At 52.1% G+C, this 12,212-nt stretch overlaps 1 protein-coding gene across 1 annotated transcript in view; it reads left to right on the top strand.

The window, feature by feature from the left end:
- Nucleotides 1-12,212, top strand: part of PLXNA2 (plexin A2) — a gene marked incomplete at its 3' end in the record, with an annotated part of 157,022 nt that overhangs the window by 135,298 nt on the left and 9,512 nt on the right. Inside the window, exons 20-26 of the mRNA XM_084275874.1 lie at nt 35-269; nt 1,710-1,852; nt 3,205-3,473; nt 7,997-8,063; nt 8,694-8,840; nt 9,262-9,421; nt 9,973-10,076. Coding sequence (XP_084132000.1) covers nt 35-269; nt 1,710-1,852; nt 3,205-3,473; nt 7,997-8,063; nt 8,694-8,840; nt 9,262-9,421; nt 9,973-10,076 — 1,125 coding nt within the window. The remainder of the gene's footprint in view (nt 1-34; nt 270-1,709; nt 1,853-3,204; nt 3,474-7,996; nt 8,064-8,693; nt 8,841-9,261; nt 9,422-9,972; nt 10,077-12,212) is intronic.

Below are 12,212 nucleotides of genomic sequence, written 5' to 3' on the forward strand. Positions count from 1 at the left end.
CAAAGCTGCTGGTTACCCTCCTCGTGCTTTGTAGGTGCGTGTTGGTGGTATCATCTTCTCCCCTGGTTCGGTGAGCATCATCTCCGACAGCCTCCTGACCCTGCCAGCCATCGTCAGCATCGCGGCCGGAGGCAGCCTGCTCCTCATCATCGTCATCATCGTCCTCATCGCCTACAAGCGCAAGTCCCGGGAGAACGACCTGACTCTCAAGAGGCTGCAGATGCAGATGGACAATCTAGAGTCCCGGGTAGCCCTGGAGTGCAAGGAGGGTCAGTGCTGCCCGGGATGGGGCATGCTGTGTGTGCTGCGGCTCCATGCTCTGGTTCCCCACCGGTGCACCCCAGTCGCCTGATTTTGGAGCAGGGTGCATGTCCCTGCGAGGTTTGCACGCCTGCCCCACAGAGGGAGGGAAAGAGGGAGGGAGGGCAGCGACAAAGTGTGTCAGCAGCAGACACGGCTCCGCTGCCTAATGTGCAGAGAATAGGATTAGAGCTTGATCCCGCTTAAGCGACATGCCTGGATCGCACTGCGAGGCCGGCGCGAGCCCCGGGGTGCCCGGCACAATGTGCCCCCTTATCTAATGGCCTTTTAGTAAAGGGCTTGTAAAAGGCAGAGGAGGATCAGAGCAGAGGTAGTTCGGACCCCCTGGAGACATACAGACAGCGTGAATGTGTCCTGGGGCTCCCACAGCTGGAAAGCTGGTCCAAACCCTCCTCCAGATGTGAGCCCAGAGCAGCAGGAGCAGGTCTAAGGGACAAGAAGCTCCTCAGGTGTTTGTTTCTGGGAAATCCTGTGCGTTATTTGGAGGAGCTAGGCATGCCACTTGCAGGTGTCAACACAGACTCACCTTGTCCCTTGCAATGGGATTGCTGAGCCTGGCCTCTCCCAGGGGAGCAGAGGAGGAGGTGGGCTGGTGGGACAAAAAGGGAGGGCTGCTGCTGGGGTTTCATACATCCTCCCAGCTGGATCAAAGGAAAACCAAATAGAAATCCGCAAATTTCATAGTGTGACCTCTGTATAGATGGAGAGTTGCACTGGATTCGTTCAGCTGATTTTAAAAGGATAGCCTTGAAAACACAGGGCAGAAAGTGAGATCCATTCAGGGGAGACCACAGCTCTGGGATAGGGACAGCCTGGCTGGGGTACAGCTGGGGTATGCCAGCATTTTGGACTCTGGGGAGCGAGCACAGGGACACCCATGCAGCAGCATAACACAGTGAGGTGATGTTGTAAGAGGCTGAATAAATTCCTTCCCCATACCGGCAGCAGGCAGCTTCTGCTCGGTGTTGATGTGCATCAGATTTGATTATTTTGGCAACTGTTGATAGAGGAGGAGAAGAGGAGGAAGAAGAAAGGAAAATATGGGCGGCACCAGGTTATGGAAATAGATGCTCGTCTCTATCTGCAGCCTTTAAAGGTGTTTTAGGTGTGTACACCCGGTTGTGAACTGCATACAGATTAACGAGCAGCTTTTGTTCTCGGTGTCTGCTCTGTGCAGGGTGTGCTCTCCCACTCCCAGCTGCTGAGACAGGCTCCAGGGTGAGGGTCTGAGCTACATGGCGAGGTCTCCTCTGAATGGGTTTCCTGAGCTGGCCTGTGGGTGGGCGCTGCTGTGCCCCAAGGGGAGCGGGCAGCCAGCCCCCTGCCCCGCAGCCTCAGCTCCCGGAGCTCACGTGTCTCTCTCTGCCTTGTTCTGTTCTCCCCCACAGCTTTTGCAGAGCTGCAGACAGACATCAATGAATTAACCAGCGACCTGGATCGCTCTGGGATCCCGTACCTCGACTACCGGACGTATGCCATGAGGGTCCTTTTCCCTGGCATCGAGGACCATCCTGTGCTGCGGGAGCTGGAGGTAAGGCACAGGCTCTGCTCCAGCCCTTCCCAGTGTGAAAGAAACCCTGAAACACCTTTCCATCTTCCACACCAAGTCTTATTAGAGGCACTGGGGTTAGCGGGATGAGCCCCAGGTTCATTTTAACTAAGAAGCCGGTGGTTTATCTCCATCGCACACTGATTCCTCTTGGTTTCTTCTCCCCAGTTTATTTTTATTTTATGGGGGTTTATATTGCTATAGACCAGCCACAAAGCGCGCCAGGTAAGTTATCGGTGTCCTTTTAAAGTCCTCCTTAATCACCTCGCTGCGCAGGGGAAGGCTGCGTGCCTGGGAGCATCCTCCGGGAGCATCCTGCTTGCTGCTGCTCTTCCCTGGCGTGTCCACAGGAGGGCAAGCGCAGTGCCCAGGCACGGCCAGCATCCCTCCTGGCTGCGAGCAAGCACTTCCATCCCGCTGGATTTTCCACCAGGACTGTGGATAGATAGTTAAGATTTTTTTTCACTGAGGATTTAGAAGAATCGGTACCTTAAAGGGATCCATCCGATGGGCTTGCACTGGGCCCTGCTTACCCAGATTAAGGCACCAAATTAGCTTCCTCCTCAGTACCACCAGCGCTCAGCACTTGGTGTGGTGTTGGTAAAGCTCACACAGGCTTCAAACCAGCCTCTCCAGCCCATTCCCATGCCCTGAGATTTCCAGCCCCACGCATTCTGTTCTCTGTTTAAACTGCCAAGTAAGCTGATGCCCCAGCAAACAAATATGAATGCTTTTTATTTGTTTTACTCATGAAAAACAGAATTGCAGAAGTGATAAATGTGTTGCCAATTACACAGTTGCTTAATTATGTAACGTTAGTAAAACCAATACATAAGTCTCCAAGATGTTTGGTAAAGAGTTGCTTAATGTAGTTCATCATTTTCACTTGTAATGAATTACTTGAAGCTGCAACTGGCTGAAAGCCTCAATTAATTTTTTACACTTGTCCCATAATAAAGCAATAGTCTAAATTAGTATTTAATTTACTTACAAGAGTGTCACTTTTTTGTGCAGAACAAGCAAAATTGTGTGTCATTTATAGGGCCGTTAGTCTCCAGGCAGCAGCTTTACAGCACGCAGGGTACAGCGTGGAGCAGTGATTAAAACGAGCTGTGCTGACATGCTGGGGGGAGTCAGAAGGAGGGATGCTTGTTCAGGACTGACCAGAGCCCACGTTCAGGGATGCTGAGACCTGGAGCGATGGGATACTTGTTTATACACTCAGGGTTAAACCATTCATCCCACCCATAGTGATGGCAGAGTGACCCTGTGGTGGTCCCCTCCGATCCTTTGTCCTCCCGAGCCTTGGCTGATGGTCATGTTCTCCATCACAGGTCCAAGGGAACGGGCAGCAGAGCGTGGAGAAGGCCTTGAAGCTCTTTGCTCAGCTGATCAACAACAAAGTCTTCCTGCTGACCTTCATCCGAACGCTGGAGCTGCAGCGCAGCTTCTCCATGCGCGATCGTGGCAACGTGGCGTCGCTCATCATGACGGGTCTGCAGGGCAAGCTGGAGTATGCCACCGACGTGCTGAAGCAGCTGCTCTCAGACCTCATCGAGAAGAACCTGGAAAACAAGAACCACCCCAAACTGCTCCTGCGCAGGTAACGCAGGGGGGACAGGGAGGGGATGGGGCTGTGGGCAGCTCAGTGTGGTACTCTGGCACAGCCACGCTGCTGGTGGCATCTGGGGGCTCTGTGGGATGAGGATGTTGGTGTTGAGAGGAAAACGCTGTGTGGCTTAGGATGACACATCCATTTCCTCACCTGTCTCTGGGACACAGGGTTAACTCAACCGTATGTTTCCACAGAGGGCTGAGCAGGGTCTTAGCTTGGATCCAAGAGACCTGTGGCCCCTGATGCGTCTCTCTCCCGCTCAAAATCTCTTCCCTTGCCCAGCCCCAATAGTCCCCACATCCTGTGACCAGGCTGAGAGCAGCTGATGCTGCCGACACTGTCTCCTCTGCCATCAGCTGCCTCCTCCCTGCCCTGCCCTGCCCCAGCTCCTGCTTCTCTCACCTGTGTGTGCAGAGGTGCCCAAGTGGTCCAGCTCCCGATGCTGGTGCTGTGCAGGGCTGTCCTGGGGCAGGGTCATGGCAGGGAGGTGAATGGCACAAAACCTGGAGCTCTCCATCACATCGCAGTGCCCTGCGAGTGCAGGCAGGGAAGAGCAGCATCTGGAGGAGCAGAGATGCAGCTCCTCCACTCATCTTGCTGCGCTTCAGGCTGTTAAGGGCAGGAGACTGATGTCTTACATGTCTGTACAGTACTTAGGGGCCTGATCTCTCCTGAGCTGTGGTGTTATCCTGATGAGTAGAGCACCACAGACAGCAAGCACCTCTCAGTGCTGTGAGATGGCCCTGGAGCTGTCAGGGAAAGGCCCAGCAAGGCTTGGTCCCCCAGCTGATGGCAGCCAGGTGCTTCTGTCCCCTCCACCCCACACCTCTGAGCTGCCTCGCAGGTATTTATGGGCTTTATCCTCACAGCATCCATCCTTTATCCTCCATCCTCTGCCCGGATGGAGCAGCAGCGTTTGTGTTTCACAGCTGGGGCAAGGAGCACAGGAACGGATTATCTGACTGGCCCAAGATCCTGCTGGGAAACAGCAGAAAGAAAAAGGGGGAGAAGTGTGTGTTAGCCACAAATAAAAGGCTCCCCGTGCTCTCCGTGTCATGAGCCACCTCAGTCCGTGTCCCTTTGGGTCCGGGCTGTGCTGCAGAGCCTGGCGTTGGCCAGCGGCAGGAACATGGCTGAGCCCACAGCTCTGCCAGCATCTCACAGGGGCTGATGAAAGGGAGAGGAGGATTTCAAAGCTCTAGGAAAAATTCAGGGATTCCTCCAGCCATAATGAATATACTTGACAGGAAATTGCTTTAAATCTGGCTGTGTTTGCGGAGGCAATAACTCATCCCGGGGAAGGAAGCCGTCTTAATTTCCCCCGTGGTTTGACAAGTCGCTGGGAAGGCGTCTTCTGCCTCAGCCAACAATAATGACTTTTCACAGTGCTCCAAGAAACCACAGAGCCAGCGATCAGAGCCGTGCCCGCTGCTCCTCACAGCACCCAGCAAAGAGACAGGCTACAGGCAGCGCCAGCGCAGCATCCTGCAGCAGGATTTGGCCATTTCCTGGGAAACCCAGCCCTCAGCGTTCCCAGGGATGGTGCATCTACCACCTCTGTGGGCATCCTGCTCTGGCGTTTCACCACCCTCACTGCAAAGATTTCTTCCCTTACATCAAGTCTAATCTTCCCTTTTTTAGTTTAAGACTATTCCCCCTTGTCATGTCACTACGGTCCCATTTAAACCTGTGGCTGGAGCCCTGTCCCTATGTCCCCCAGGCTTCTGGGGTGAATCTTGGTGCACAAAACAGCCTGGACTTGCACATCTTGCTCTGGGTTCACATGGAGTGATCAGCCACAGAGCGATATGCTGGGTTTATTTTTTTATTTTATTTCATTTCTTGAGCTCTCTGGTGGCAGCAGCTGATAATTGGCACTCAGTTCCTGCTCTCTTTCTTCCTCCCTTTCCCCTCTTTCTTCCATGACTACCCCTCGCGGGAGACAGCCAGAGAGCTGACATTAAATCAAATAGCTGCTCTGGTCCCTGGCACAGAGCGCAGCACACAGCGGTTCAGAGACCTACATAGAGCAGGGAAAATTAATAAAATACATATTTATTTTTGGGGGTTCTCTCAGCTCTGTCTGTTTAGTTTTGTTTTATTCCTGGTGCCTCAGAAAGCCAGAGGAGCAGCCAAGGCGCTGGCTGCTGGCGTCGGGCTCCTTTGGAAAGTCATCTCGGGATCGTGCTTTGCCCTTGTTCTGTGGTCAATATGAGAAGTGTTTTCTCTAAGTCTGGGGATTCTCCCCCGCTGTGTTAATCTTCAGGGGCTTATTCTTTATTTTTAGATCTATACCAGCGTTTCAGATGCCAGAGCAGGGATGGCAGCGGAGCGATGCCTGCAGAGGGGCAGCACAAAGCCCCACAGCCAGCGGCAAAGCCCTCCCCGCTTAGCAGAGAGAAAGGGAGGTCAAGCCCCGTGGTGACAAGCTGAGTTTAAGGGATGGCTTGGCTTACCCAGCAACCCAGCACTGATCCCATTTCAAAGGCAGAGGCAGCCAGGGAAAGTGTATGCAGCAGCCTTGTTGGGAAGGAGCCTGCGGTGCTCCTGCTGCACCCCGCTGCGGGGAAGGCTACAGGCAGCCCCTGCCCTCAGCCAGTGTAGGACAGTGACGATTAACTCAAGTGTTGTCTGTCACTGAGGGCACTGCAGATACCTCACAGCATCGGTCTGTGTGGAGAGGACAGTGAGATTCGGTGCTCAGAGGCAAGGGAAATGGGATTCAACAGATGCTCCCAGGTATTTCTTTTTGTTCTTCCATTCAGCTGAATTTCTGATAAAGAAATACAAGGGAACAGATAGACACAGGAGCACCCGATACCCTCCTGCCACACAGTCCCAAGTTCCCTGTGATGCTGCCTTTCAGTTATTTACAAGGTGCCAGTGCCAGGGCATGAGCAGCCAATGGGGACAGGTTATGGCATTGCTTCCCTGGTAGGGCTGATGGGGAGGCTTGCCAATTCTTCATTTAATATTCTATTAACAAAGTAGTTTATTAAATTAATTATCTTAATATATTTATACATTATAAAATAGATATTACATCTTTATTAATATATTCAATGTAAATTAATTTTAATAAGTTTATTGAATATTCACCCTCAAGTCCTGAATGTATCGTTTTCCAAGTTTCTCCACCTATACCTTAGTTGATATGACCAACTCTCCATGTTCCACGGCTCGCTGGCGTGGCAGCGTGCTCACGCTTCTCCTCCTTAATTGGGTGACTGAAGTATTTTCAGCAAGAGAACCAAGTGTGTGTGTCAATTTGTAGGATGAATTTTTAGGCAGTTAATCAATTCAGGCTTAAATTCTTTGGAGACCTGCAGACATTTTCACAAATTCCTGGCAGATGTTGTGATCCTGAGAGATGATGGATAACGTGACCCCAGGTCCGCTCGCCGACTGGCGTCAGGTTTTTGTTTGCTGAAATCTGTGTCTCACGTTGATGCTTGGTCTGCTTGACTTGGTGATCAAACCCTGTTGCTCCTCTATTTGTGTGTTTTTCATTAAATGCCAGAGTTTTCAATCAGTGGGATGCTGTATAAATACCTGCCAAGGGACAGTCCCTAACTCAAGCCACAGAGCAGATGGAGGGGAATTATGGAAGATGGGTGAGAGCAGGATGGGGACTTGCTCCAGGTCAGGGTAGGGGTAGAAACAGGCTCGTGGTGTTGCCATGCACACAGATGCTCATGGTAAAGGTGATGGGAGGGGATGATGGTCCCCAGAGGAAAGGCTGCTGCAGAGGGCAAGGCGTTGGATCCTCCCTGCTTGCTGAAATTCAAGCCAGATCCCGGTATCACACGAGGGGCAGGCTGGGGGTGCAGAGAGCCAGGGCTGCCCACGGGCACGGTCACAGCTGCAGAGCATCTCTCCGTGGGTGGGCTGGCAGCCTTGTCTGCTGCCTGCCTGCTGCCCGCCCTCCTGCCCACCACCCCCAGCCTGCTCTGGGGCTCAGATGTGGAGTCTGAGACACCCTGCCAGCCGTGCAGCCATCCTGGCCTTGCCCCCTGGAAAAGGGCTTGTGGTGCTTTAAGGAAAGTCTCCCGGGGTCCTGCAGAGCCAGCATTAAAAACTATCATTAGGAGCCATTGTATTTAAATTAGAGATAATCTCGGGCACAATGTGGGGAGAGGACGCTGGGTGGGACGGGGGAGAAAGCTGCAATTTCCCTGCCATTGTCACTTCGTTGTCCCTGATTGCCAGAACGCTGCAAATCCCAGCGATTTACTGAGCCAGGCTGTAATTTGCACCATGTGCAAGAAGCGGCGTGTCACCAGGCTCCTTGTCACCAGCCCCGTCAGGGCTGTGATGGGCTGTCAGCTGGGCAAGCTGTGGGGAAAGGGGGGGCTGGGGGCAGGGAGGGGGGACACGCAACGCTGGCTGCATCCTGCTGCCTGCCTGCTTCAGAGCCACAGCCCCGGTTCAGAGCTCGGTGGGGAGATTTGGGGCCTCTTATACGTGGTTTGGTTTTATGTGTGACATATGTGTCCTCCTGGCTTGCCTAGGACCGAGTCTGTGGCTGAGAAGATGCTGACTAACTGGTTTGCCTTCCTCCTCCACAAGTTCCTCAAGGTAAGGAGGGATGGAGCTGCTGCTTTGCTGCCTCACCCAGCAGCTGTCCCTGGGGTGCATTTGGGCTTGAAACTCTTCAGTGTGAAGACTCTTTGACTCTTAAGTCAAAAGATGTAGTAGTAGCAAGGCAGGGGAGGTGGGAATTTGCTTGGAGATGCTCTTACACAGGCTGAGCCAAGCTGCCAGAGCCCCTGTGCTCAGCCTTCTTCACCCTCACATCGCCTGGTGTAATTCTTCTGTAACAGAGTTTCTGCTGCAGCTCTCTGGTGCTTAGGAGAAATTCCCACGTCTCTGTGCCTGGGCTTCCATGTTTTTCAACTTTAGTTGTGGTTTTGGAAGCCCCATAGAACTGGGATAGAACAATGAGCTCGAGATCTCAAATTCCTATTTTACAGACGTATGGATTGGGTAGATTTCCCCAGCCAAAGACAACATACCCATGGAGCAGCAGAGCTCATGGCTTCTGCCTGCCCTCCCCAGGACCTGCTGGGGCTGCGCCTGGGTTGCACAAGCCCTGAAGACTGAGCCAGCGGGACTGCATCATGTGCAAAGCCTGTGTGCAGGCCAGCAGTCCTGGGGGAGCTGCACCTTCACCCCCCTGTTAGTTGTGCTGTCTGTCTCCTCGTGCAGGAATGTGCTGGAGAGCCGCTCTTCATGCTCTACTGTGCCATCAAGCAGCAGATGGAGAAAGGTCCGATTGATGCCATCACAGGAGAAGCCCGGTACTCCCTCAGTGAGGACAAGCTGATCCGGCAGCAGATTGAATACAAGACCCTGGTGAGTGACACTGAGCCACTTCTATCCTCCTTACTTGGCCAGGAGCGCTTCTGACCTTTAGGGTGGTGACTAGGACCCTACTGTGAAGCACAAGTGTTGCCAGTGCTAAACCCATGCCCAAGTCAGGCATGTGCCTAACTCGCAGGCACAAACAACCCGAGCTCAGGGTTTGAAAGGAGGGGTTTGGGGGGAGGTGTTTTATCTCCCTGTGCCTGGGCATTACCCTCCCTTTAGCAAATGAAAACAGACATCCATGGCTCCTGTGTTAATACCCATGATACAGATACACTAAATGTAACAGCAGTGATGCAAATAGGGATGTTTCTCTGAGAAGGGGCTGAGGTGACAGATGTGGTTACAGTCCTCGTGGATGCTCGTCTGAAGCCCTTTAGAGCATGGTGTGGTTCTCCTCCCCTTCCAGATCCTGAACTGTGTGAACCCCGATAACGAGAACAGCCCAGAGATCCCTGTGAAGGTGCTGAACTGCGATACCATCACTCAAGTCAAAGAGAAGATCCTGGATGCAGTATACAAAAACGTCCCGTATTCTCAAAGACCAAGAGCCGTTGACATGGACTTGGGTAGGAGCTTCCCCACCTCAAAGGAAGGGGCAGATCAGAGAGAGGTCATTACTATCAGTGACTCTCCGTGGGTTTTGCAGAGCTTAAGAGCTAAAGCACAGGCTGCATGATGATACACGTGTTTATGCCCTCAGGAAGCATGGCCACCGCTCCTGCCAGATAGGTTTTGAGCTCTGTGGCATCAGCTAATTGTCCACTGACCACAGAGCAAATAATTCCTGTAGCCGCCTTCACTCTGCTGAGCAAAGCTTCTCCCCAAGCTCAGGTATCTTACTCGAGCCTGGGGTGTTGGGGGACGATGACAGGGGAACGTCCTGCACCTTTGCTTAGCTGAGCACCGCAGAACCCAGAATTAAAACACTGTGCTGTCAGCGTGACCTCCCCTGCACTTGTAAGATTAAGGAGCAGAATTTGGGTGCCTCTCCCAGGGGGGTGGGCTTTGCTACAGGCTCCTCTGTCCAGTAGTTACTTGGTCCAGAAGCAGGCTGGGCTCTATAGTGCCTTTTCCCTCTCTGACCTCTGCATCCACCGGGTTTTTGCCTCCCCCGCAGAGTGGCGGCAGGGCCGGATAGCCCGCGTGGTCCTGCAGGATGAAGACATCACCACCAAGATTGAGGGAGACTGGAAGCGCCTCAACACCTTGATGCATTATCAGGTAAGAAAGCAGCCCCAGCCGACAGCTCCCAGAGAGCTGCCGGGAGGGGAGGGAAGGGGAGCAGAGATTCAATTCCCACGTAGCTCATCGACGAAGACAGGCAGGGAGGTCACGTTTATGTGATAAACCAGAAGGGTTCAATGTGCTTATGCATTAGACGGGAAAGCAACCTTGACATGGATCTTAAAGAAACTAGCAGAGTTGAAAATTGGCTAAATTAAAACCGCCAGCCGTGCTGGTGAGATAGAGGGAGCAGAGGAGAGAGGGCTGAGCTGCTGCTGATGGAGACGTGTGGCCCGGGGAGGGGGGTGGCATGCAAGGCTCAGGTCTTTGTGTGGGAGTGTGAGACAACCTGGGGTGCAGCAGGGAAGGAAGAGGAGTCTCTGGTTTCCTCCAAAGCTTTGTGAACACCACACGATCTGATGAGCTGGTCCAGAGCACCAGGCTGCAGCGGCAGCTCTTCTCTAATGCTCATCATCTTCCTGCGTGTTGACTCTTGGGGATCGTGCAAGGAGTGAGGAAAGGGATCAGAGCAAATACTTTAAATGCTGGGAAGGAGTGTGGTGGGGAGGTGTGGGATGAAGCCAGGTCAAGAAAGGGTGAATTTCAGGGGATACTTCTTGACAAAGTGACATTAAACCTCCTAAATCCCAGACCTAGTCTTCCAAGCCAAGTATCAGGAGCTTTACTGCTGAAGCCACACCAAGCTATGTTAGTCAGTGAAGATGCTCCGTTGTGCGTCGGCCAGGGTGGGTGAGGTGACCCCAGAAATTGTTGACACCTTTAGCTTTTGCAGCACATGTGGCCCAGCCCAGGCTGCCCTGGAGCACATCTGTTGGAAAGGGCTTCTTCCCATGTCTGGGAGACGGGAGGAGAGGCAGTTGCAGAGCTGAGGGAAGTTTGGTTAAAGGGAATCAAAGGCTTTTTTGCTCAAAGCCTGTCTGCAGCAGAGGATAACTGCATTAATTGGGACCTGTAACCTACTACTGTCCATCACTACCTACACACAAGTGTTTAGTATTTAATCTGGCATCTCTCCCTGTTGCTACACCATCTCGAGCCCATCAGCGTGACTCGTGCTGTGTAAGTTGAACGTGAGCCAATATTGACAGGAGCTGCATAATCAGGGAGCGAGGCAGAGGGAATGGCATCAATATGCAAAGTGCATGTAAAAAACCACCTCCAGGGTCAACTTTCCCCAGCAGCCTGAAGGATTTAAACACAGATTACTGTAAAGTGGCCTAGGAGTTGTGCAGATTAATTCCCTTGTTCCTAAAAACTCGTTTTACCTGACAGTTGCAAGGGATTAACCAACACCCAGGGAAGCTGTGAGACTTTATTATGCCTTGATCTTTAAAAGTCATCTTAAGGAAGTCACAAGTGAACGCCACATTTGAGGTGTGCTGGATGCTAAGGGAGGGAGTGCTTTCATTGCAGTGCCCAGGGGGAAAATCCCAGCCTGAGGTTTACCCTTAAAATAAACCAAAATCCTTGCAGCGCTCAAGATGCTGCAGCTCTTCCTGCCAGCTGAACGTCAGGTTTGCTCTGGAACAATGTGAAAGCTTGCTGCCAGGCATCCAAACAGGTAGTGGTCACAGATGGCTCTCCCCACTCTGGCCTGGCTGAGCTGTTTCAGGTATTAAAAATGCCAAGTTCTCTGCACTGCAACAGAAATCTTGTCCAGGCAGGGCTTTTGCCAGAAACAAACACCTCTCTATATATATATATGTATATATTTATATACACACACAGAGTATTTTATTTTTCTTATTCTGACCAGGTTTCTTCCTGTTTGAGTAATAAATGTTTTTATTAGGTATCACAAATACAGATGCTCCAGGACTGCACAGTAAAACAAACACGTGGGCAAAGGCACAGCTCCGAAGGGGGTAGAAAATCATCCGAGTTTCAGGCGCTGCTGTCTCACTGTTTTAACAGGAGTGTTGTGCACAAAGCAGGTGTGGTCCAAGCCATAAAAATGAAATCTCCATTTCTCCAGCTCCTGCAGAACTAGTGAAGATGATTTCTAAATTTCTAGGTGTGTAAAGCCATGTCCACCCTTCGCTCATGGCTGTCATGTCTTTGATCTGAAGGCAAAGTGATCTCTGGATTTGCACCCAGTAGTTGGGGATGCAC

The sequence above is a fragment of the Gallinula chloropus genome (assembly GCF_964237585.1).
Source record: "Gallinula chloropus genome assembly, chromosome: 27".
In the NCBI taxonomy this organism is placed as follows: Eukaryota; Metazoa; Chordata; class Aves; order Gruiformes; family Rallidae; genus Gallinula; species Gallinula chloropus.